This window comes from Triturus cristatus, chromosome 10 (genome assembly GCF_964204655.1).
Source record: "Triturus cristatus chromosome 10, aTriCri1.1, whole genome shotgun sequence".
Lineage (NCBI taxonomy): Eukaryota > Metazoa > Chordata > Amphibia > Caudata > Salamandridae > Triturus > Triturus cristatus.
Genome location: NC_140593.1, coordinates 661,729,693 through 661,757,395, shown reverse-complemented (window position 1 = coordinate 661,757,395; position 27,703 = coordinate 661,729,693). Strand labels below are relative to the sequence as shown.

At 47.1% G+C, this 27,703-nt stretch overlaps 1 protein-coding gene across 2 annotated transcripts in view; it reads right to left on the bottom strand.

The window, feature by feature from the left end:
* CFAP70 (cilia and flagella associated protein 70) overlaps positions 1-27,703 on the bottom strand; it is a 960,887-nt gene that overhangs the window by 769,017 nt on the left and 164,167 nt on the right. For both annotated transcript variants that reach the window (XM_085628140.1, XM_085628139.1), the window contains exon 2: positions 14,966-15,072. In XM_085628140.1, coding sequence (XP_085484266.1) covers positions 14,966-15,043 — 78 coding nt within the window. In that variant the 5' untranslated portion in view covers positions 15,044-15,072. The remainder of the gene's footprint in view (positions 1-14,965; positions 15,073-27,703) is intronic.

Below are 27,703 nucleotides of genomic sequence, written 5' to 3'. Positions count from 1 at the left end.
GACCCCCAGCCTGCTGTTCTCTCTACTAAATTGACACTATGCACTATAGGTGCATAACCAATTGGAATTGGATCACCCTGTGAGCCCCTGTACCAGTGTACACTAGGTACCCAGGGCATTGGTGTATCTAGGGCCTACTAGGGGCTGAAGCATGTATTGTACCACCCCTGGCCTGGCCTAGCAATTCGACACAACTGGCTGATCACTCAGCTGGGGTAAGTTGGTGTAACCACCTCTTACTTAGGTGTAGTATACCTATACCTAACCTTAAATGGGACACCTGGTAACCTATAAGTCACTCCTATGGCAGGCCTTAACAATCCTGAAGGCAGAGTGCTTGGTTCCATGTGAGATGGTGCTCTGGCATGAGCTGAGCCTGTCTGCAGTGGTCGGAACAACTTCCTTCTACCGTTTCCAGATATCGTCATACCATATACTCTTAAGTGCATTATGAACCTCGCGGTTAAATGCTATCTTTGGTTTGGCTTTATCAAAACATGTCGAGTAAGGTGTCATACGAATTGGAATACTAACCCCTCGCCAATTCTGGCGACGGGGTTAGCATTCCACCCTTCTAGAGGGACACGACATGTACAGTACCTGAAACCCGGGTAAAATCAGACATAGCCTCAGCTCCACAAAATAGATGCTGCCACCACAGACACAAGTCTGCCCTCCTGCTGCTGGGAGTCCTTCCAGCTTGGGAGACGTGGACAAAGGGTTTCCTGCCAGGGAAGGTGCATGCACCATCCCAGACAGGATTTTGTGTATTGGTCAGGTAGGGCTTGAATGGAATCAGACATGCCTGAGGCTCACAAGGAGCCTCGGTGCATATGCCAGTTCAAACCGGTCCTGGGGCACACCAGCCCCGGACCTGGGGCGAGCTGGACAAAGGATTGGGGGTGTAACCAACCCCTTCCTGGTCCCACCCTTAGGGAGGGACCTAGCAGGTAGTCCGGCCCCTAGAATCCGCTTAAAGGTAGGAGCAGTGTCCTAAGACTTCAGACATCCTGGAATCAACTTAACTACAAGAAGAAGACGGGAACTTTGACGCTCTGCTGCACAGAGGACAGAAGGAAATCTCCCCTATGGTCAGGGAGGGACCATCTTGCTAACGCAAGCACCAACCAGCTACTCGACGTCTGCTTTGCCGCCGCCTCCCGCCGGAGCCCGAGCCCAGAGCCCGACAAGACCTGGACCTCCAGACCTCTCACCGCCCGATCCACAGTCCCTGCAAAGAAGGAACCCGTGGAGGCACCGAGACACGTGGAGCCAGCCATCTTGAAAGACCCACGACAAGCTGCAAGCGCGACAACAGAGGCTCCCTCCAAGTTGTGCTTTGGGTCCTAAGAAGCCCAATATCCGAGCAGCACCTGCACCAAAGGTGAGCCCTCCAGCATCTCCACGATCTGCGTGGGGCCCCTCTGCACTTTGCATCTCGACGCGCCTGCCCGGTCCCTGGCCCGTTGGCTAGTGGCCATTTTGGCGACGAACCTTGAAATCTACGATGCTGGTCTGGTTGCTCCAGACTGGCCCCTGCTGCTCTCCAAAAGAGCAGGCCCTCTGACCTTGCTGGTCAGAACAATCAGCTTTCTTCATTCTTCACGACTTCTGCTTTTGCCAAGGCTTGTTTGCTTCCTTCGAGTCGCCGACACCGCCGACAGGGAGAGCCTGCGTGGGACAGCTCGTGACTCAACTCCTGGACGTCGTCGACCTTCAGGGACCACGTGGCTGCGGAGACAAGCTACACCTCATCACCTGTTTGCACCCGACATCGCCTGGTACCTACCTGGTGCCACGCCGGTCACTGGCTAGTGACTGTGAATACTGTCCCCTCTGCTTTCAGGTCTTCTACAACTCCGATCCACCCTTGGATCCACCGCATCTCTTCTGGACCGACCGCCTGCAGCATCTTTGTCATCAGGCTCCATTAAACAGATAGACGAAACCCGACGCACTTCGAGACCTATGCACCCGCTTCCTGTGGGTGAGGTAAAGCTGGCACTCCGGTGCCCAAGTGTAGAGAAACATCTCTAGTGTCTGTGTTTTAAGTCTTAAGTTCGTAGTCCATCCAGAAGACCCTTCTAGCAGTAACTTTTGAACTTTTACGCACCCATTGAAAACCTATGGGAGCCCGCGTGTAACTTTCCTCACTGCACACGCGACCCGTGGACCTCCTGGTCACTAACTATCGTTAGCTCCTTGTAGGCCCAGCGATTCTAGAGGCCCTAGGCGTTTTCCCTTTCCTGTTCGTGGTACTTATACCACTATTTTAGTATATGGTTTGAGTGGCCACCAGGGCCCATCCATATAAAGTGCAACTTCTGTATATTGTAATACTTTCTTGTTTAACGATTTGTGCTCCTGTGCTCATAAAGAGTCTAGGGGATACTTTGAGTAATAAATGCATATATATTTTGAATATATATCTGTGTGGTGTCCTTTCATTGGTATAAAGGGGGGTTACATATGGTAAAACAGCTTGCTTAACACGCTTTAACGAGTTTAGCCTCAAAGACTGCTTAGCCTACGCTACCACTAGGGCAGCTAGTCCGAAAAGGTTGACTTACAACCACACCATAAGGGTTGCTTGGCATGGTACAAGGTGGTCACTTTAACTAGTGAACATCATATACCAGGCCAACTTCTCACATTGGTGAGCAGCGGTTGGATTTGAGCTTGCTGTGTTTTACCTCTGTAATCTCTTTGTTACCAATTGAAAGATCATACAGGTACCTTTAGGTACATATAAAAACAAGATTAGATATACTTAAGTTCTACTGAACTTAGTTGTTGTAGAGCAAAGGGAGTAGCACACCCTGACTACAACTACTAGATAGGTTTAGTAGGAAAACCCAAGTGTAGGTAGTTGCAACACATCCACCCACACTTAAGAGCAATGGCTGGGGCAGAGGGGTCCAATGTACCCATCTCTGTCGAGAGTGACCCCCAGAGGGCACCAACCATCTTTGCTACCCTAAATCAAAATGAGCTCAGGCAGTTGGCAAATATCAGGGGCCTTAAACAGCCCAGGAACCCTACCTCTGCTGAACTCAGAGAACTCTTACAGGCTGATGAAGATCAGAGAGCTCTCAAGAAAACCTCCCAGTTAGACCCCTTAGGGACAGGAACAGGAGACCCTCCTTCTGAAGATGCCACTGAAGTACCCCTTTCCCACAGTCGCCCCTTAGTTGAGAATCTGACTACAGATGATGAGAATCAGCATAGGGACAGGGATGACAAAGGGGGTGAATCTGACAGTAGTAGCAGTTCAGATGGGAGAGATAGCCCAGTGCCAGGTGCCAGACCTGGCTCAGCTAACTTAAGGCTGCTGGGGACTGATAATCGGTTCACCCCATTGGATCTCCCTAGTGGACTTAACCAGGGGTTTGGGAGGCAGAGGAATCACTCAGGTGACTCTAATGCTTCTCATGCCTCTAGAGGCTCTCAAGGTCGCTCCAGAAGGGGGATGACCAGTCCTCAGAGGAGGGAGCATGAGGCCAGAATGAAGGAAGCTCAGCTGACAATCAGGAGACAGGAGCTAGAAGTAGCTCTGATGGAACAGAAACTGAGTAAGGCTAGGCAACCTAGAGAGAGTGGGTCTATACCCACTGGTGGCAGCATTGTCCCTAAGGACAAAGATAGGGTCTTTGACAATAGGAACCTGTCCAAGGTTGTGCCCCCCTACAAAAGTGGGGATGATATCCACAAGTGGATGACTGCTCTTGAGAGAGCCTGCAAAGTGCAGCAGGTTCCTGAAGACCAGTGGGCAGCAATCTTATGGCTCTCCTTTGAAGGAAGAGGCAGAGATAGACTCCTCACTGTTAGGGAGGAGGATGTCAGAAACTACAGAGCCCTGAAGAGTGTCCTAGTTGATGGGTTAGGCTTAACCACTGAACAGTACAGGTTAATGTTCAGAGATACCCAGAAGACACAGACTCGGGACTGGTCTGAATACATTGAATGTGCCACTAAGGCTTTGGAGGGTTGGTTGCTGGGAAGTAAGGTATCTGATTATACAGGATTGTACAATTTGATGATGAGAGAACAGATTTTAAATAACTGTCAGAACCAGCAACTGCATCAACACTTGGTTGACTCAGATCTGACCTCTCCCCAAGAATTGGGAAAGAAGGCAGACAAATGGGTCAGAACCAGGGTTAAGCAAAAGAACCAGAACCAGGGCCAAGGGGGTGATCAGAAGAAAACAGACCAAAAGGGTGGAGATCAGAAATCCAAAGACCAGAAGTCTTCAACAGGGCCCCAAACTAGTACTAACGAGGGTGGGTCCCAACAACCTAAAGGGAAGAAGAAAGAAGGTCCAAAGAAACCCTGGTGCAAATCTTGCAAGAATACAACTCACTGGACTAGTGATTGTAAGAAGGGTGGAGCCCCCAACACTGTTGCCCCTAAGGCACCTGCTCCCAGTACTACTGTTAGCAGTGTTGGTCCCCAGACGAAGGGTGTAGTGGGAATCACTATGGGAACTGAAGGAGATTCTGACTTAGACAGAACCCTGACACAGGCAGTCTTGATCTGTGATGGGGACATGGATTTGTCCCTGACTGTGAGCCCCAGTAACCTGGGCAAGTACAGACAGACTCCTTTAATAAATGAAAAAGTGGCTCAAGCCTACAGGGACACATGTGCCAGTGTCACTATGGTGACACCAGGCTTTGTGGATCCTGGACAGTACATACCAGGTGAGAATTACCTGGTGACCAATGCCAGCAATGCCACTACTTCACATAGTGTGGCAGTTGTTAACTTCTCATGGGGAGGGGTAACTGGCCTCAAAAGGGTTGTGGTTAGTGCAGACCTCCCAGTAGAATGTTTGTTGGGCAATGACCTAGAGAGTTCTCTATGGTCAGAAGTGGAGTACAGGACACATGCAGAGATGTTAGGTATATTACCACATGTCCTTGCTGTGACCAGGTCACAGGCCAAAAAGTGCCTTACTGAACCTCAGGTCTTGGATCCTGGAACAATGGACCAAGCACCTACCAAGAAGAAGAACAGGAGGGTTAAGGCTGTGCCTTCCCCCCTGCCTCCAAGTGATGATCAGCCTTCCCAGGAAGATGATCTAGAGAACCCTGAAGGAACTGTTCCTGAAGAGCTTGAACCTGACCAGGTTGAGTTTCTGGGGACAGGGGGACCTTCCAGGGCTGACTTGGGGCAGGCTCAATTAACCTGTCCATCTCTTGAACCCCTCAGACAGCTGGCTGCTGCTGAGGCTGCTGGGAATGCTCAAGGTACCCATAAAGTGTATTGGGATGATGGGCTCCTTTATTCAGAGGCTAGAGACCCAAAACCTGGTGCAACCAGGAGGTTGGTTATACCTCTGCAATTTAGGGGCTTCCTTCTTACCTTGGCCCATGATATTCCTCTAGCAGGACACTTAGGCCAAAACAAGACTTGGGACAGGCTTGTCCCTCACTTTCACTGGCCTCACATGAATGAAGATACCAAGGAGTTTTGTCGCTCCTGTGTGACCTGCCAAGCCAGTGGCAAATCAGGTGGCACAACAAAGTCCCCCCTAATACAACTACCTGTGGTGGGGGTCCCCTTTGAAAGAGTGGGAATAGATATAGTGGGTCCCATGGATCCTCCCACTGCATCTGGGCACAGATTTATACTGGTGGTAGTGGATCATGCCACCAGGTATCCAGAGGCAATTCCCTTTAGGACCACTACAGCTCCTGTTGGGGCCAGGGCCCTGCTTGGAGTATTATCCAGAGTGGGGTTTCCTAAGGCGGTGGTTTCTGACAGAGGTACCAACTTCATGTCAGGATACTTGACAGCTATGTGGAAGGAATGTGGTGTCAACTACAAGTTCACCACTCCCTATCACCCACAATGCAATGAGCTTGTTGAGAGATTCAACAAGACCCTAAAGGGTATGATCAAAGGATTACCTTAAAAGCTCAGGCGAAGATGGGACATCCTTCTACCCTGCCTTCTGTTTGCTTACAGAGAGGTCCCACAAAAAGGAGTTGGCTACAGCCCCTTTGAATTGTTGTTTGGGCACCCTGTGAGAGGCCCACTGTGTTTAGTGAAGGAAGGATGGGAGTTACCTCTCAAAAAGCCTAAACAAGACATAGTGGACTATGTACTTGGTCTCCGCTCCAGGATGGCTGAGTATATGGAGAAGGCATCCAAAAACCTTGAGGCAAGCCAGGCCTTACAGAAAGCTTGGCATGACCAAAAGGCTGTCTTGGTTGAGTATCAGCCAGGACAGAAGGTATGGGTGTTGGAGCCAGTGGCCCCAGCAGCACTCCAAGACAAATGGTCTGGACCCCATACAATCCTGGAAAAGAAGGGAGAGGTTACCTACTTGGTGGACCTAGGAACTCCCAGGAGTCCCCACAGGGTACTCCATGTTAACAGGTTAAAAGCATATGTAGACAGGGCAGACATGGGCTTGCTCATGGCCACAGATGAGGGACAGGAGGAAGAGAGTGACCCTCTCCCAGACTTGTTGTCTCAGAACCCTGAAGATGGTTCAGTTGAAGGAGTGACCCTTGGAGGCAACCTCACTGAGAATCAGCAGATTGAATGTAGACAGGTTCTACAATCATTTCAGCATATGTTTTCATTGATACCTAGTCAAACTGACTGGTGTACCCATGTGGTGGACACTGGTGACAGTCTGCCTGTTAAGAACAAACTTTACAGACGACCTGACCACGTCAGGGACTGTATAAAGGCTGAGGTACACAAAATGCTGGAATTGGGTGTCATTGAACCCTCAGAGAGCTCCTGGGCTAGCCCAGTGGTTCTGGTCCCCAAACCTCACACCAAAGATGGCAAGAGAGAGATGAGGTTCTGTGTGGATTACAGAGGACTCAATGCTGTCACTAGGACAGATGCACATCCTATTCCAAGGGCAGATGCGCTCATAGATAAACTGGCTTCTGCTAAGTTTTTGAGCACATTTGATTTGACAGCTGGCTATTGGCAAATCAGATTAGCTGAGGAGTCTAAGGCCAAAACAGCATTTTCAACCCCAGGTGGGCACTACCAATTTTTGGTGATGCCCTTTGGTCTGAAGAATGCACCTGCCACCTTCCAAAGGTTGGTGAATCAAGTCCTTACTGGGTTGGATGACTTTTGTGCAGCATATCTTGATGACATTGCTGTCTTTAGCTCCACCTGGGAGGATCACCTGATCCACCTGAAGAAGGTACTTGAGGCTCTGCAAAAGGCAGGCCTCACTATCAAGGCTACTAAGTGCCAGATAGGGCAGAGTAAGGTTGTGTATTTGGGCCACCTTGTAGGTGGAGGCCAAGTTCAACCACTGGAGAGTAAGATACAATCCATCAAGGACTGGTCTCCTCCAACCACCCAGACTCAAGTTTGAGCTTTCTTGGGCTTGACTGGGTACTACAGGAAGTTTGTTAAGAACTATGGGTCCATTGTGACTCCTCTTAATGATCTGACATCCAAGAAGATGTCCAAAAAGGTTCAGTGGACAGTAAGCTGTCAAAAGGCATTTGATGACCTGAAGAAGGCCATGTGCTCTGCACCTATCCTGAAAAGTCCTGACTACTCCAAAGAGTTTATTGTCCAAACAGATGCTTCTGAGTTAGGTGTGGGAGCTGTGCTGTCACAACTTAATGTAGATGGTCAAGACCAACCCATTGCTTTTATTAGCAGAAGGTTGACCCCCAGAGAGAAGAATTGGTCAGCTATTGAGAGGGAGGCCTTTGCTGTGGTGTGGGCCCTGAAGAAGCTGAGGCCATACTTGTTTGGCACTCACTTCAAGATTCAGACCGACCATAAGCCCCTCTTGTGGCTAAATCAGATGAAGGGTGAAAACCCCAAACTGCTTAGGTGGTCCATTTCCCTACAGGGATGGACTTTACAGTGGATCACCGGCCAGGTACAGACCATGGGAATGCAGATGGTCTCTCCAGGTACTTCCACTTAGGACATGAAGACGAGACTGGTCAAGGCTAGTTTAATGTCCCTGCGTTTGGGGGGGGGGTTGTGTAGGAGAGTAGGGTCTGCTATCCTATGGTCACCCCAAATTTTTGCTTTTTGCTTCACTGGTTTTTGACATATTGAGGCTGTGGGCCTGCTAATCAGACCCCCAGCCTGCTGTTATCTCTACTAAATTGACACTATGCACTATAGGTGCATAACCAATTGGAATTGGATCACCCTGTGAGCCCCTGTACCAGTGTACACTAGGTACCCAGGGCATTGGTGTTTCTAAGGCCTACCAGGGGCTGAAGCATGTATTGTGCCACCCCTGGCCTGGCCTAGCAATTTGACACAACTGGCTGATCACTCAGCTGGGGTAAGTTGGTGTAACCACCTCTTACTTAGGTGTAGTATACCTATACCTAACCTTAAATGGGACACCTGGTAACCTATAAGTCACTCCTATGGCAGGCCTCAACAATCCTGAAGGCAGAGTGCTTGGTTCCATGTGAGATGGTGCTCTGGCATGAGCTGAGCCTGTCTGCAGTGGTCGGAACAACTTCCTTCTACCGTTTCCATATATCGTCATACCATATACTCTTAAGTGCATTATGAACCTCGCGGTTAAATGCTATCTTTGGTTTGGCTTTATCAAAACATGCCGAGTAAGGTGTCATACGAATTGGAATACTAACCCCTCGCCAATTCTGGCGACGGGGTTAGCATTCCACCCTTCTAGAGGGACACGGCATGTACAGTACCTGAAACCCGGGTAAAATCAGACATAGCCTCAGCTCCACAAAATGGATGCTGCCACCACAGACACAAGTCTGCCCTCCTGCTGCTGGGAGTCCTTCCAGCTTGGGAGACGTGGACAAAGGGTTTCCTGCCAGGGGAGGTGCGTGCACCACCCCAGACAGGATTTTGTGTATTGGTCAGGTAGGGCTTGAATGGAATCAGACATGCCTGAGGCTCACAAGGAGCCTCGGTGCATATGCCAGTTCAAACCGGTCCTGGGGCACATCAGCCCCGGACCTGGGGCGAGCTGGACAAAGGATTGGGGGTGTAACCACCCCCCTTCCTGGTCCCACCCTTAGGGAGGGACCTAGCAGGTAGTCCGGCCCCTAGAATCCGCTTAAAGGTAGGAGCTGTGTCCTAAGACTTCAGACATCCTGGAATCAACTTAACTACAAGAAGAAGACGGGAACTTCGACGCTCTGCTGCACAGAGGACAGAAGGAAATCTCCCCTATGGTCAGGGAGTGACCATCTTGCTAACGCAAGCACCAACCAGCTACTCGACGTCTGCTTTGCCGCCGCCTCCCGCCGGAGTCCGAGCCCAGAGCCCGACAAGACCTGGACCTCCAGACCTCTCACCGCCTGATCCACAGTCCCTGCAAAGAAGGAACCCGTGGAGGCACCGAGACACGTGGAGCCAGCCATCTTGAAAGACCCACGACAAGCTGCAAGCGCGACAACAGAGGCTCCCTCCAAGTTGTGCTTTGGGTCCTGAGAAGCCCAACATCCGAGCAGCATCTGCACCAAAGGTGAGCCCTCCAGCACCTCCACGATCTGCGTGGGGCCCCTCTGCACTTTGCATCTCGACGCGCCTGCCCGGTCCCTGGCCCGTTGGCTAGTGGCCATTTTGGTGACGAACCTTGAAATCTACGATGCTGGTCTGGTTGCTCCAGACTGGCCCCTGCTGCTCTCCAAAAGAGCAGCCCCTCTGACCTTGCTGGTCAGAACAATCAGCTTTCTTCATTCTTCACGACTTCTGCTTTTGCCAAGGCTTGTTTGCTTCCTTCGAGTCGCCGACACCGCTGACAGCGAGAGCCTGCGTGGGACAGCTCGTGACTCGACTCCTGGACGTCGTCGACCTTCAGGGACCACGTGGCTGCGGAGACAAGCTACACCTCATCACCTGTTTGCACCCGACATCACCTGGTACCTACCTGGTGCCACGCCGGTCACTGGCTAGTGACTGTGAACACTGTCCCCTCTGCTTTCAGGTCTTCTACAACTCCGATCCACCCTTGGATCCACCGCATCTCTTCTGGACCGACCGCCTGCAGCATCTTTGTCATCAGGCTCCATTGAACAGATAGACGAAACCCAACGCACTTCGAGACCTATGCACCCGCTTCCTGTGGGTGAGGTAAAGCTGGCACTCCGGTGCCCAAGTGTAGAGAAACATCTCTAGTGTCTGTGTTTTAAGTCTTAAGTTCGTAGTCCATCCAGAAGACCCTTCTAGCAGTAACTTTTGAACTTTTACGCCCCCATTGAAAACCTATTGGAGCCCGCGTGTAACTTTCCTCACTGCACACGCGACCCGTGGACCTCCTGGTCACTAACTATCGTTAGCTACTTGTAGGCCCAGCGATTCTAGAGGCCCTAGGCCTTTTCCCTTTCCTGTTCGTGGTACTTATACCACTATTTTAGTATATGGTTTGAGTGGCCACCAGGGCCCATCCATATAAAGTGCAACTTCTGTATATTGTAATACTTTCTTGTTTAACGATTTGTGCTCCTGTGCTCATAAAGAGTCTAGGGGATACTTTGAGTAATAAATGCATATATATTTTGAATATATATCTGTGTGGTGTCCTTTCATTGGTATAAAGGGGGGTTACATATGGTAAAACAGCTTGCTTAACACGCTTTAACGAGTTTAGCCTCAAAGACTGCTTAGCCTACGCTACCACTAGGGCAGCTAGTCCGAAAAGGTTGACTTACAACCACACTATAAGTGTTGCTTGGCATGGTACAAGGTGGTCACTTAAACTAGTGAACATCATATACCAGGCCAACTTCTCACACCGACAAAGTCAGTAACCCCCGAATGCCAGTGGAAGGCTATTGTGAATTGAGCCATGTAATGCACTGTGCCAGTCGGGCAGAATCCTTGCATAGTGCAGGAGTGGTGACCCGATATGCCGAAATGGGCTGCTGTGAAAAGCCTGCAATGCAGTAATGGCCATAGCGTTTTGCAGTAGTGAGCCCCGACCGCGTATATCAGGAGGGGCCACCACCATGGACTTCAGTGTGCAGAGTCCATGTATTGTGAAGATAACGGTAATCCTGTATGCCAGAGGAGGTGACTGGGAGCATCAGGAACTGTGAGCTGACCTTCAACCCCTGCCAAAGAAGTGGAAACACTGTGGAAGCACCTGCGCACCATCACCCAGGCGAGGAACCTGCGTCAGGATCATCGCAACAACACCCACCTGGAGACAGATCAGATACTTACCCCGCTGAAGAAATCGCGAACAAACTCCGGTTGCTTCGGGAGAGCAGCCGCATATGAGGAACTCTGCACCTGCTGAGCGCAGCTTGCCGGGGCCATGTGCAACAAACTCAATTGAACTGAGTCTCTGCCGCACCAATTGCCCACGGTAGGGGCGCACTCAAGAACTCCTGGAGCTTTACCTCTGGCGGTGTAGGTAAGATTAATTTCTGGCCTTCCGACCCATCGGGAACTTGCTGGCAGTTAGCACTGCGATGCTAGAGTTGAACTCTTGAGACACTGACTACTCGTGGTGCAGAGCCTGGATATTACCAATAGTGAATGGAATATAACCACTATCACTAGAGTGAGGATGAGTAGGACAGGGAGTTGTCAAGAAAGCACTAGAACCCTGACTTCAGGGGGGACTCTGTGACTGTTTGGGAATATTGTATTTTTCCTTTGTGTTGGTTAGCTGTAGAAATAAAATACTTATCTTTTGATATAAAAGTGAGTATTTTGCTGGACAATGATTTATTACGGTTGCTCAGTGTACAGCGTGAGGGTGGGGCGTTTGGAGTTGTGAGCATGTGTTGACTATCCTGTAATCACTCCCCCACTCACTAAATAGCAATTATCCATAGGTAGCAACAAATTGTTGCCTTACTTCGCCTAAATAAACAATTTCTTTGCAAGGCTTCACAATCAACAATCAGTTCATTAGGCTATGTGTGAATGACACTCTGAAGTAAACATATAACTTTGTTTATATTAGCCATATTTCTGTTCTCCTGAGCCCTTGTAATTTATATTATAGGCAAAAAAAAAAAAAGACTCGCATTTAGGTTTGCTTGAATCCTCCACCACATTAGAGCTTGTTTCAAGCGCCTTGTGACATGAACCATATCTTCCCATGAGCCTTCTACCCGTTTCCAATTGCTGAACAGGTCTCATACAAAGCCTACACAACGGAATGAGGCCTATACATGATGCCATCAGGCCTGCCACTTCGACTTGACATTTAAAGCCCTTTACCAAGCTTTATACTTCCCTTTTATTGCACATAAGCTCCTAAGGTAGCCCATAAAACAAGGTGCTGTGTAAGTAAAAGGTAGAACATGTATTTTTAAGTTTTGCATGTCCTGGTAGTGAAAAAAACCTAAATTTGTTTTTTTACTACTGTGAGGGCTACTCCTCTCATAGGTTAACATTGGAAATTCCTTAATACACTTTTAAGCTGTAATTCCTGATTACAAAAGCAGGAGCTGTGTCATATTTTATATGTTTGGAATGGTAAAGATCCATCATCTTTACCTGGAAAGTTGGATTTAACATTACTATTTTAGAAATTCTACTTTTATAAAGTGGACATTTCTCTGCTCTTACTGCTCTATGTACCTGCAGCCTGTCTCCAATACACGGCTGGAGTGGGTGCCAGCTACAGTGTGTGAATTCCCTCTAGACAGCCATAAACACAGGATAGTTAGGTGTGTCTGAATACTCATCTGCATTCTGGGCAGGAAGGGGAGAGGGCCTGAAACTTACACCTGAATAGGTCATGCCCGGTCCCCACACAAAGGGCTGATTACACCCTACTGATAGTCTGGAGCTAGGGCTGGGAAGAAAGGACCTCTGTGTATTTCAACCATCCTTCTTTGAAGTCATCCCCACTTCAAAGGCACAACTGGGTCAAAGTACTGGGTCTCTGATCTCACGAAACTAGACGCTACTGGATCTTTGAAGAACTGCCAGCCTTGCTTCTCGTAAAAACAAAGACTATAAGTACAAAGTGTGCGTTTACACACCGCTTGCAGGTTTTCAAAACACATAAATAAAGGGCGTTGTCATCTACAATACCAATAAATAGCTCAAACTCTCGCAAATGCAAGACCTATTGCATTGCAAATGCATGTTTTTACTGGTATGGATATAAAAGTACAGGCCGGGCCAGTTAAAATACCAGCCAGGTGACAACCCTACATGAGGTAGGAGTAATTTGGTGCATCTCTCTACTTATTTATGTGCCCCTTCAAACCTTCTCTTTCCCCAGATCTCTCCTTTTTCCTGAAGCTTCGAACAACTTGAGGCGGCCTCAGGCCTGCATTAATAGATGCACAGACAGCTAATATACCAGAACTTATTAGAACCAATTTGAATTGTACCTAAGCTTACTTAGGTTATTCAATCTTGTCTACTACTACACAATCAAAGTTAGAATGTACAAGCCATTTATTATTAGGGGAATGCTGTCACTTAGTGGGGAGCACCAGAAATCCATTCTCTGTCGTGAATCTGAAATTTGGTGATGCTCTTTCAAAGCTCCCAGCGAGCACATGGAGGGCGAGCCACAAGATCCAAGGATCACCCAAGGCCACCCTCTACCCACATCCGATAAAGCAGTTAGAGAAATAAGATACGTTTTGGAACAAAATTCCTTAAAGTTTACAAGAAGCCATCAAAATGTTACACCAAAATAACGGAAAGGTTGGGTAATTTGGGGCAAAAATCTAAATTCTGCATGAATACTAAAAATAGGAGGAAGAACATAACTGACTGGAGCATTTCATCAAGAAAGGCAGAGGGGAGGGAGGAGCAGACAAACTACTTCCCAGTCTCCACCGTTTGAGACAGTCCTCTCACCCAGACAGCCAGATCCGGCATGCAGAAGTTTTATATGCCCTGGCCACAGAGCTAGGTTGGGTCCAAAGATTCCTGGCCTCAATAAACTTACAGCCCCTGTATGGTGCAAGGGCACTCCACCAAGTTTGGAAAAATGGAAATCGAGTTCATCTATGCCTGGTACATCTGCGTTGTCACTGTGCAGTAACCATAACACCCAAATGAAGTTTCAACAGCATTCAGCCCTGTGCAATAACAGCACATTTTTGTAAAGTGCTTTGACATCAACAATTAGCAGAATATTACAGTAGAGATGACGAGTAATCAAATTATAAGCAGGGTTAAGTAAAATAATGTTTGGAAATATACCCACTTTATGCGGAAAATATGTGTAAATCATCACGACTTCTCTAAATGTTGAGATCTTCCTGATGCCCCTGCACTTCAGTAGCACTTTACATTACCATACCAATGCTGCTGTCACATCACCAATGGCTGAACTGAACACAAGTGTAGTGAACTATGAACTGCGCACCGACTCAGTGCGCTGCCCTTTGGGATTAGGCCCATCAGGTCTCGGGCTTTATTTGAAAACGATGGAGGCTTTCTTCTTGTTGTCTACAGATGGGTCCTCATGAAGCTGAAATGTGCAACCAATAGATCATCAACAAAGTGACCAAAGCTACAAAGACACTTAAGTGCCCCATCTTGTTTTTCCCCATTACTGGGTAAACAGGTACAAAAATAGAACATTGCATGTGTACAGAAAAGTATTTACAAGACACAAGGGGTGTTTTTCCAGCTGGGAAGAGCAGGTCATACGTGCTGTACCTGCTGTGAGCATTTGTCCCCCGACATTATATTCGTGCACCGATAAATCATGCCCATGTGTGTATCCACCCATAAAAGTAGACTTTTTTAAGCCCCGCAATAGGGAATGGTAGTAGAGTTTCCTTTTTTGGAAATACTGTGATGGCGGACCATGCAGGAGACGGCTATACTACCGGGTCACTAACAGACAAACATAAGTTGTGTGCGGGCTCCACATTTTAAGGGTGTTTTGAGCACCTTTATGTCACACCCAGATGGAGGCCTGTGAAACTGCTGCTCTGTGGTCAGATCTGTGATGAAATCATTCATTCTTCTCACCAGCTACTCCTATGCACGCCTCTGGCACTTTATTTAAAAGCCAACTTACCAGATGATTTCCTCGCACTACTGTGATCTGCACTGGTCCGTTGCCGCGGGGTTTCTTCTCTCCCTGTGTTGCCTCCATGGTGCAAGATCTCTGCAGCAATGAGCACGCTGTGGAATAAGAGACAACACAATCTCTATTCGGGCTTCACACTTCAGAGCAATACTGTGGCGAAAACATTAGGAGAAGGTTTCTACACATATTACACTTTCAATGCAACGAGCATAGTGTGAGATACTCTCAGAGTCAATGCATGCAATCAGTTAACAAACAATTTTAAATTACAAGTGAATGAGCCCACTTTTGATCTTAATGGCTTACAGGTCTCCACACCGGAAATGGCCCAAAGATCACTAATATTCTGGTTACAATAATCCACCAAACAACATCTCCCTTACCCTATTTTCTATCATTTGGAAGCCCTGGCGGATTCCTGGGAGGCGGCTTCAGCAAAAACGGGGATCTCATTTTCATGATCTGATAAAGGTTTGCTGGGAGGGTGATGCCACTGAAGTATGAGGGGTGATAGAGTTGTGTTAGCAGGTGATCCCATTGGAGTCCACAGGAACCTATAGGGCTTCACTGATGTTTATGGAAAGGCGTTGGTCTATGTACGAACTAAACTGGTTGAGAGAGTAGTTATAATACAAATAAGGTTGACAACGTTGCAGTTTTCAAAATGTCAAAATGTATTTGTCTGCCCGTGTGTGTGCGAGTCTGCGGAAGAATGGAGGTGCAGCTAATCACTTCTGCGGGGATCTATGACGTTACATCGCGGTCCGTTGGACCGCATGCCTTTACCACACATGCGTTACAACACGAATGCCATTAGAACCCAAACCTTTCCCACGCAAGGGATTTCAATAAATATGCCTTTACCACGCATGCCTTTACAACGAATTTCATTGTAAAAGAATGTATGTTAAAGGCATATGCATGGCAAAAGTTTCCCTGACCCCTACCCTAAACCCTAATCTTGGTCCAACCCTTCTAAAAAATACACTTACCCTGTCCTATATCCTACAACCTTACACCTACAAGACCCCCCCAGTCTCCAGTCCTTCCCCTGCCCTAAACTCTAAAACCCTACCACAGCGTGACCCCCGCTCCCCAGCCCCTCATACCCTCAACCCTAAAGCACTACCCCTGCGCTCCCATGACAGCCCCCAGCCCTTCCCCTACTCTAGACTCTAAAACACCACCCCTACGATTACCCCCATCCCCCAGCCCTTCTTTAAACCAAATCCCTAAAATAGTATCCCCCCGCCCAAGGGTGCATCCCTCTTATCTCTCTCCTCGTGCAGGCAGCTCATCTAAGGGGCGGTGCACGTCGTTGTGAGGAAGCGGAAGAGTCTCTCCGTTTCCTCTAACAACGTGGATTGCCTACAAACGCGGCTGTTTCCATGCATATGCCCTTACTTCTACACACATGCCTTTACAATACATACCTTTACAATTATATTCGTTGTAAAGACATGCGTGGTAAAAGCATATGCGTAGTAAAGGCTATGCGTTGTAATGGAGCATGCATGGTAATGACATGCGTGGAAAAAGCCACGTTGTAATGGCTGTTTCCCCTTCTGCTGTATCTACACTCTATCCTGTACAGACTACTAAGTTTTGGCACAAAGGTTTGTCCCGCGTCACAATCAGTGAAAAATCAGTGAGGGCCACCGCCTTCACTGCAGTTGTAAAGACGGAGAAAATGCATCATCTCACAGCTCAAAGATGCCAACTTACTGAAAACCACAAACTGCATGCCTCTCTCTCACACTTCTGCATCCATCACACTGCTAAGCGCTAGATCTCATAACACAATAACTGCACTTCGGTGGTCATCACGCACAACATGGAAACAGTTCCCACATAGGATCAAAATGTAGACAACACACTTCCAAACACACACCCTACAAGGTGGAGTGTGCTTCCTATGCAGCGAAGCGTTTCAGCACCCCACAAAGTGGTAGTAAGCACTATATAAATGTTGCATACAATACAATCTCATAGAATGTCAGATTAACTAGCACACATGAAACATGGATGGTTGGAACAAGTAGTGGTCGTAAAATGACAAAAACAGGTGTTAAAAAGTACTAAGGTTAGGAATGGGACCCTGAAAAGCGCACTTAAGAGCATCAAGCGATACTGATCCTCAGCAGTATGGTGGGATGACTAATCGTTTTTTTACTTTTATGACTATGGTAAAGGAGTACAATAATTATAAAAGTTCTCACTATTATAAAAAAATATGCTTAAAACATTTTGCAAAGTTTAGCAAAGTGAAGGTAACACAGAAAAGGGACAAGAGAAATTATTTGATTAAGCTAAGTAAAACATCAGACATTTTGTGCATCTTTTAAAAGAGTTCAAATTTTTAATCTTCATTAAAAAACGAGAACATGAAACAGCAATAAAATATTATCATTAATGTTATTTGTAAAGAACAAAACTGAAACCGAAAAAGGTATCCTGGTGCTAAACTAAACATAGACCCATCCAGACATGCAAGAACTTAAGAGCTTATAGAGCCAGGTCTTAAAAAGCTTTTCTAAAGTCATAGTGATTGCTAATAGACCAAACATAATCCGGCATACTGTCCCATAGGCACGTCCCCTGACCCCTGTAGAGAAAATTATCTTCCACCAAAGCAAGCTTTCTTAAGTTTAGGGAACATTGAGCAAATTGGCATTCGCAGAGCGAATGATCTAGTTGGAAGGTAGTGTTGCAGCTTATGTTGAAGCGTAAGGGGACCAGGGTAATACAAAGCTCTATGTGCTATGCACAGGACTTAAAACGTTATAAACTTGGCCACAGGGAGCCAGTGAAGAGAATCCAGAGCCGCTGACGTAGAGGAATAGCGTGGCCTGGACAGGAAAAGTTTTGCAGCAGCTGCTTGTATGCGATGGAGAAATTTCACAAGATATCTAGGTCCAGCAAGAAATAAGGCTTTGTCATAGTCAAGTCTACTCAAGATAATACTTTGCACCACAAGCAGGTGGAGATGCATTGGCAGCAGAGGTAGAATTTGACGGAGTACCCTCATTAGCCCAAAACAAGTGAAGGATACCTTGTTAACATGAGTGGAGAGACATCATTATCCATACAAACTTCCAGATTTCGAATGGTACACTGTAATAGGATCTGAGTTATTCTCCAGTGGCCAAAATGTTACTGCCAAAGGTTTCAAAAGAGACCCTGAAAGACAATCAATTACCTAAGACTTGCCTCCATTAAACTTAAGAAAGTTAGCTGTAAGCCACTGTGAGACATCTCACATGCATAGATGGAATGCTATCACTGGACAATGTGAGGTACAACACATAGTAAGGATTAGTTGAATGTCATCAGCATAAGTCACACATTTTAGGCCCTGAGATCTAATAAGCTTAGCCAGGGGCCTTATATTTACATTAAATATGGTCAGGCTTAATGATGAGCCCTGGGGTACTCCCTGTTTAACTGCTTGAAAAGCAGTGCAAAGGGGGGCAAATGAACTGCCTGGGTTCTTCCTTCCAAGAAAGAAGTCAGCCATTGTAGAGCTTGTCCCTTCACTCCTATATCTGACAGCCTGGTAAGCAACACATCATGATTGATAATGTCAAACTCGGATGTCTGAGAGAATGTCATTTACAAAAATATTGTATGGACAGAATATTGTGTAAAAAATATAGTGGATCAAAATATCAAGAAGGTAAGTGCAAATAGGTATAGATTTACTATTCTTAACTCCACATCTAGATACCTTGAAGATATATATGTTGTCAAGGAACTTTGATGTGGATTTCAATATAGTAAAACGTTGCTTTCCCGTCAAAGCTTACCTTCACAATATTTTTGTCATGATATTTTGTCCATACAATATGTTTTCCTCGACATTTTGTCCAAACACGTGGCAGATAGGTTAAATAGTACCAAAACTACCTGATTATTTTTAGGTCGAGCCTAGCATTGCAGCGCATGCGCTGCTCGCTCTCCGAGGCATATTGTAGTAGGGTTAGATGTGGTAGTGCCGTGGAAGCCTCGCCCATATTTTTCATTGGCTGGTGTCATTGTCCATGGTAAATGCTGGCTTCCGATTGATAATGAGCTTTTCAGCCCCTCCTTGTTACCACCCTGTCTCCTTTTGTGACCGCCCATCAGGACTGGATCTTTTACTTGTGGCGTTACACGGACTGCTTTATCTACTGAGTGAGCACTATTTTGGTTAATGACACTGATGGGGATAATGGCGGCTGCTTTATTTTGTGTATTTACATGTTGTTTAATTTGTGTATTTACATGTTGAGCGCGGCGCCCGCTTCAGTGGCACCACACTCAGTTTCTTATTCTTTTTTTTTTTATTTAATAGCGTTTATTTTTAAAAATGTAACACTGAGCGCAGCACCCGCTTCAGGGACACTGCGCTCGGGTTCGTTATTTGTGTGTGTACATTAGTCCAGCTTCGACCCAGGATCAATGGGGCTGAAGGAGCTGTTTGCGCATTTGACTGTTGGAAGGGGGGCTGCTGCTGGTTCACCGGCACTGTGCACGAGAAGGCACCTCTGGTCAGGTAAGGGCCTCTTGTGACTGGGGCTGCAGGACCTAGCCTCCTGTGATGGTGGTGGACCTTTCTGAAACACGAAATTCTTTAGTCCGCTTTCTGACCTGTATCACAAACCCAGGAGCCTACATATTCGAGAAGCTTACTTGCGCCCCTCCCAGGCACTCACTCCTTTGGTCCGGCACTCCGTACCGTGCTACACGATTGCTCCTTTACACACTCAACTTGTGCTCACAAAGCTCTGAATTCTTCTCTACTTGGGTTTCATATTTCACATACAGGCCTTACTCCTCACTGGGTGGTTGTTGCCGGTCACTGATGTGTGTGGTGGTCTGTGTGCACTGGGTGATTGTCCGCCACTGATGAAGATCATTGTTCGTCGTTGTTGCAGAAGCTTCTGCAACTCTCATCTTGGTGGTTGTCTGTGTTTGATGTTGGTGGTTGCCTATGTGTCAATCACCCGCGCGAGTGGGTTTATTTCTTCTACTGTTGTGTGTGCTTGTTTTTGTCCAGCTGTTGCCTGACAGTTGTCTTGAACAAGCGATCATTATTTTCGATTCTCAGAGACGTGCTCAACTCTTTGGCTTTTGGAGACTGGAGTTGTCAGCATTAAGCGCTACAAAGCTTTATTGTAGGACTGCTAAGCAGTGAGTACGGTGCATCCAGTGGAAAGGGCACTGCCTTTTGGACAATGCAAGCGCTATGGTTTGAGATGAAGCAGGCAGTTCTCGTGTGAGCCAGGCTACTGTCAGGGAGAGAACTGAAGCACACAGGCAGCCGCTGTATCTGCCTCAGACCGGAAGTGAGACGAGGAAAGTGAGCGAACAGAAGATTTTCTAAAGAGCACAGTGACAAACAAGTGTTTTTGAAGTCAGGTAAATATCAGGCAGACTCCTGGAGAGGACTTATTAATTAACAAGGAAACGTGCAAGACCTACACATCTGATAAATTACATGTGGGGCCAAAAAAAGAAAGAAGCTTGTTGCACAGCCTCGTCTCCTATAATTAAAGGCTTTCTTCTTTCTGAGGGCTTCACGGTGCACAGCTGTTCACATTGCGCTTCCCGTCTCAAAGAGTGAGAGATACCGGTCCCTTTTGTCACAAATATGACTTCATCAGTGCCAGTATCTGCGCGTGCGCCATTTACCACGATTTACAAGTTCACAATGTTTGCTAAATATTGGCCTCAGATATCCCCCTGTTCTCCTTGCCCATGGCACATTCTGAGGATTCAGGCATTGATTGGCAGGTATGGCAACTAAGGGTTCACCTGCCAGATTACCCGTGGCTTTCACACCTGACTTTTAGTTTCTGGACATAGGGGTAAAGAACAGAGACAGTGAGGGCCCCATGAGTGGGACTTCAACGGGATTACCTCATGGCTGCCTTCCCGCCACCACTCCAGTTGTGTGCAGACGTGCCACTCTGACTCTTTCACAGGAGACATTTGGGGCTAATTGAATGGATCAGCAGTGGCTAAATTCCAGCTAGAGGTCACACAGGCAAAACATGGTATTTGCAGAGAAGGTGGCCTGTCTGCCCACTAGACCATCCAGTGGGCTTTGGGTTTAGGAGCGAGGTTGAGGGAAAAGAAGCAGCATCTTCCTTATTCAGGCTGGTTAGGAAAGGAGAAGCCAGTCCTAGGATTTGAAAAGGCGTATGAGGGCTAGAGGAGGGGCTGCTACAAGGAGATACAGAAACATGTTAAAGATGGGGTGGGGTAAGGGCATGGGTACTTTCAGCATCATTTGAGTGTGAATACAAATGTTATGAAGAGATACTTCTGTAGCCTGGAGCTGAAGAACATAAGATCTGTGCAGCTCAACGTATAGCTCAGCTGGTTATAGTCTTAGCATGTACAAGTCTGAGGATGGCATTGCCACTTGAGCCTGAGGGGTTAGATATATTGAAACTGCGAGGTAGTGTTTGGTTCCAGAGCTCTGCTTCTGACCCTGTAAGATCTGTGTGATGTGAGGTGTAGTGCTGCTTTCTGATGCTGAAACCTATAAGCCACTGAGGGCTAGATCTCCTGCCTGAAGCCTGAGCCTGTAAGACATTTGTAGTCGGAGGGCTAGCTCTGCCATCTGAAGACAATACCAGTTATTTTTGTGCAAACCACGCTCTAGCTTTGTTGTCGCAGACCATACGGATCTTCTCTTTATGCAGCGTGGATATCTGAAATGCTTTGTAATGCCAGAGCATGTATGGTGTGTCAAGCCCAGCGGATAGATTCATTTTATAATCAGGTCATATGATAATCGGGCACAACCCAAACTTTGCATCATGCAAAACTTGTGAATCATAAATATGGAGGCCATTTTTAGGTCTCGCCTACGCAGCGCACATGAGATGCATAGGAGACCTTTAGCCGTCGTTCTGCTCTTTTTCGACGCACATACTCGTGCTTGTGGCGGCATACACCTTGCGGGAGCGCGAAGGGGCCCGCCACAAGCACAATTATGTGCTTCGAAAAAGAGAAGACTGCTCTCGCTTTCACTTTTGCTTTTGTCACAGACTGCCCCGCTCTCACTCACTTCCTTACGCGGCAGCCTCGGATCCCGGTCCGGCTCTTCCAGCCTTATCCGGCTCCAATTTACATCCGCTGCACTGTCGGTGGGCTCTGATGCCGCAGCTCTCTTCCCTGATGCCGGCTCAGTGCATCGTTGTGCACCGACCTCCTTCTGTTCACGGAGGTCTTCCGCTGCATGCTTCTGTTCACGGAGGTCTCCCGCTGCATGCTGCAGGTCAGTATTGGCATCCACACACAGAGCATGACCACTGAATGCTGCTTGTGAATACACCCTTCGCTGCAGCATGAATGCTAGGCGCGACAAGCCAGTCTAATTACCTCAAAAAACTGAACACATTTTTCTACAGATGAATACAGCAGCCACGCTGCTCTTGAACATAGCTTACAGACATTGCCAATAGCTCTGGCATAAAACTTACAAGGTCCCAAAGGCGAGACCTATTGGCTATGCCAATGCTTGTTGTATTGTGCCATGTTATGTAACAGATTCGAGGGAACAGATGACAACAGTCTTGGATTTCTTTTTTATTTCTCTTATTAATGTGCCTTTTCCCGGCACATCATTCATCGTCTTCGAATTTACTTTGTCTTGCATCTGAATCCTTTCTACTCTTCACTTCCTGTCCTGTGCTTAGCCAGGTGGTGATTTGTTCTGTGCTTTTTGGTTCAACTGTCCTTGCACAAGACAGCACACCACTCTATTTTCGTCCTAGTCTGCCCTGCCTGCGGGCCTAGGATTAATCTTTAATGTAACACCGGCAATATGGACAGAGATGATGCTAATGAATGAACCATAGCTCGAGATGGAATTAAATATATTTAAAAGTTGAAATAACCACTTCCTCTGGTTACAATAGGCTGAGGAGAGGCCAATGCATTACCTATGAAATTCAGACACATTTCACCCCTCCACAGTGCCACTGAGTGCTACTACTGATGATGTTGATACAAACGTACAAACTGAGAATTTGTTATGTTGGTGTGCAGTGGTGCAAGTTGGATATTGTTTAGCACGGAGTTCCCTCATGCTCTTTGATCCTGTTTGGTTTTTTTTATTCTCAGTGTTCTCTCACTAAACTTTCATAGCTTCCTTTTAAGCAAGACCACTGGAATGGTTCCACATAATTATGGATTTGCTGCAGTTGCCACATAGCCCATCATCCTCTGTATAATCTTCAGATTTGAACATAAAATGTAGGTTCTAGCTTAAATATATCAGAAGCTATTAAAACGAGGCAACACGTGAAGCTGCACATTAAAAGGCCCTTCGCAAGGGTTGATTGTCATCTTTCTGTTGCTTATTGCTGATTTTGTGTATCAGACTGTTACTAATGAGGCAAAACCTTTGCCCAGATACTGTTAACGTGAAAAAATAATGTTAATGTTAATGTTAAACCATTTATAAAGCGTACAGCTGCCCCAGCAAAGGTAATACTATCATGAGGTAATACTATCATGAGGTAATACTAATGAGCTAATACTATCATGAGGTAATACTAATGAGCTAATACTATCATGAGGTAATACTATCACAAAATGTGTCACCTTATGCCCCATAAATTGCCCTTTCCTGCTGCATAATTTAGGAAACCCTGGCGCATAATTTGGTCCTCCTCAGCCACATTATTCCAGTGGCCCTACTTATAAGCGAGTGAATTAACGAAATACTTGTTTAAAAGTGTTCCAACTGAAACTTAATAAAGGAGCAGATGAATGTGCACCCAACTGCAGTGTGCTAGCCACGTTTACTTTATCTACAGAGGCAGGCATTCTCTTATCATGTTCATTGTTAAGATGTATAAATGAGGGGAAGGAGCGACAGGATTATGGTGCCCACTTGAAAATGCTAACCTGCACCCCAAAATGTCTAAGTACATTAAAACCTATCAGAGACCACATTCTAGATGCGTTGTAGATCTAAACAAGCATTTACAATGCAATAGGTGCATATGCGAGCGTTTGAGCTACTGGCATTGTAAATACCAATGCCTTTTATTTTTGTGTTTTAAAAACCTGCAAGTGGTGCGTAAACAAGCACTTTGTACTTACAGTCGTTGCTTACCAGAAGCAAGGCTGGCAGTAACTACGCCTCTTTTACTGCCAGCCGTGCTTTTCGTAAGCAAGGACCATAAGTAAAAAATGTGCGAGTTTATACACCGCTTGCAGCTTTTCAAGACACATAAATAAAAGCCTTGTCATTTACAATGCCAATAGCTCAAACCCTCGCAAATGCGAGACCTTTTGCATTGCAAATAAATGCTTGCTCTTTAACCCATTGAGTTTTTAGTTAAATTACAGCGGTATACATGGTACATATATAGCATATGCAAAACATTTCTGAATACATTTCAGTCCCGGCTCGAAACATGTGTTTGCAATAGACGTGCTTTCACATCAGCTCGAGTGTCCATATAATGCTCGACCATATCAAGATTATCGAAGACATTGTCCATATTACAACAATCTTTGCGGGTGCTGTGGCTAACTAATAGGCAATTCTGCAACAGATTTAAACATGCATAACAAGAACTTCTGAGCATAGTAAGATGATGTCATTACACCTCATGTTATAGAGTGTTCATAATTTGCTGTCCCACTTAGGTTCACACAATTCTACAGTAAAAGTGTAGGTGTCGTGCGTAACACTGCATATATAGTACACTGCTGCCAGGCTTTTCCGATTAGTATGGTTCCGAGTGAGGTGTAATGCAAATCGTTTACATCAAGTGGGGTATGCGCTGTTAATGTGTTATTTTGATTTGAAATTGGGGCTGCATGCTGCAGCCGAGCCAACCTCGCCAGGGCCCTCCCACGATACACCTCCAGGTCAATCAATGACTCTAAAAAAGAAATATCGGCATACGGCCAGGGCGGGGAGAGTTAGTCCCTTAGGTCTACTGCACCCCAGAAGTGAGCGCTGGTTGCGATCTCCCCACTGGTACGACGGCTCCAGAGGAGGTAGTGGGCGCACTCCCGGTGCCATCTTCCAATGACCCCCATAATTCCTGTAGCATGATGTCCCATTGTGATGCTATGGGGACTTTACGTAGCTCTCGGATATCCTCTATTCGGAGCGCTGTACCTTTTGCTCTAGCCCATACTAAAAACAATTGACTCCATGCTAATAATGTTGGTGGTTCTGGCCTTTTCCACCCTTGGTTAACAGTTGTTTTGCTGTTAGCATGCCTAAATCCAAGAAGCGGGAGGTTGCTCTCAGCTTTTTGCCTCTAGAGTAGAGATGCAGTATACATTCCTCCCAAGTATGCTCCAGTCAGCAATCTATTGACGCCGCCAGGACAGCACAAACGCGATGCCAATAAGTATGTAATGAGGTGCATGCTCACAGCATTTGCAATAAATCAGCACGTATATGATTGCACCTGGGACATGCACCATTGGTCCGCCCATAGATCTTGTTGATCTTTCCCTGGGCGGTAGGCCCTCTGGATGATGTAGTGCTGTATAAGTCTAAAGCGTGAGATACGCAGAATATATGTAGGGTTGAGCAGCACTTCTGACCATTCCTGGTCGGTGAATGGCCGACCCCTATCTGTTTCCCATTTCTGCCTGATGGGCATCATTGGGGTCGCCGTGTGGAGTCAGAGCTATACCACAAACCACCTGGTATGGTGCCTGCCCCTTCCAGTGACATTTAGGTATTGCACCATGAGGTGCATCGGCTGCTCTGAACTCTTGTCTCCCCAACTGTTCCTGAATGTTGCCAGCATTGAGTAATACTGTAAGAACTGGCAAGGTGGTATTTCGTATGACTCAGCCGGCTCCGCAAACGGGATGAGCGTCCCGTCCTGATACAAATCTCCCAGTGTTTGCACCCCGCAGGCAGCTTAACTGCCAGTTCTGCACTAGCTATTGAGCCATCTCTACAAGTTGTGCCCTGTAGTGGTAGGGCCAGTGCGTATGGGGCTATCGCTTGCGTCATATATAGTCTTCTGCGGTATACTCTGTGCGCAACCTGAAGCAATAATTGCACGGTAGTCAGCCTGTGGCACATGGGTAAAACATTCAGAGTATGTCCCCCATAGACCAAGGAGGGTCCACTATGGCAATGTCAGACAGCTGCATCCCCACCAGCCACTTCGTCACCCACTGAAGCTGCAAAGCCAGGTAGTATTGGTCCATGTTGGGAACCGCTAGGCCGCCCCCATTAAATGGGAGGCAAAGCATCACAAGTGCCACCCGGCACCGACCTCCATTCCAGATAAATTTACGCAGTACAGATTCAAGTCTCTGGAAACAGGCTGGGGCCACATAGACGGGTAGATTTGCGAAATTATACAAAGGTCTAGGGAGCGCCACCATTTTCAGGCTACCTGGATATACACACGCGATTGCATCGGAGCCTACGATCAGGATGTTCTTGGCTAAAGGGGCCTACTCCAATTAACCAGTGTATGTGTAAGTGTGGGCGGGAGCAGCCGCGCATCTTTGAGATATATCAGGATGTCGTCTGCATACGAGGATACAGCATGTATGCCATCTCCCAAGGGGTTGACCCATTCTGTATCCTATTTTCTGAGTACTGCAGCCAGGGGTTCCACCGCCAAGGCAAATAACAGTGAAGACAGGAGACATCCCTGTCGGTTGCCACGTCCAACCGTTATGGGTTCGAAAATGTACGCGAGTGCCTTCACTCTTGCTGTTGGTTGTGTGTAAAGGAGCTGCACCAATTAAAGAAAGCGCCCAGTGATGCCTAACTTAATGAGCACCGCAAATAGGTAGTCCCACTCCAGGGAGTCAAGCACCTTTTCAAGATCTAGCACCAAGCAGCCCGAGTGTGCCCAGTTTCGGGGAGAATACGTAGCCACCTTGAAATAGCGTCAGAGGTTCAATGACGTATTGTGGCTGGGACAAGGCCGTTCTTATCAGTTCCTACTAGTAGCGGGGGGCAGCCGGTCAGCAAGCACCTTAGCCAATACTTTGTAGTCCATATTTAGCAATGCTAACGGACGGTACGAACCGGGTTAAGTCGGATCCTTGTCTGGCCTAGGGGGACACTAGTAATGCTTCCCGCAAGGAGGGTGGGGAGGGCACCCACGCCAAGCGCTCTGTTGTATACTTGAAGTTATGGGGTCACTATAGGTGCATAAGCGTTATAATAATCTGAAGGAAGGCTGTCTGTGCCCGGTGTTTTGCGAGTAGCCATTGCCCTTATCGCTGCTCCTATCTCCACAGGGGTGATTGGTTCATCTACTTCTAAGATTTGTGCCTGATCCAGTGTTGGCAGTGTTATCTGGGAGAGTATAGAGGCAAGCCATGTGTTGCTGAATGTGTTTCTAGATGCATAAAGGGTTTTGTAATGGCGCATTAGGTCTGCATGTATTTCTATTGGTGCGGGTATAGCAGCCAACCTTCCCCAGCGCGGAGAGCCATTATAGGTTGAGATATTTAATCTTGCAGGATAAGCTATGCTAATAGCTGTCCAGCCCGATCAGATTGTGCGTGTGTTCGAGCCGAATGCGCAGCATAGTTAACATGACGCAAGTGCTCCAACAGCTCTGCCAGCTTCCCACATTTTGCTTCTAGTGCTGCTAATCCCTCGGTTTTGGCTGCCCAGTTTGCTTCTACCTGCATCAGCTCTGCTTCCACCCCGGCCACCACCTCCTTTAGGTGCCTGTGAATGTTCCAGTTGATGCCTAGGCATCTACCCCT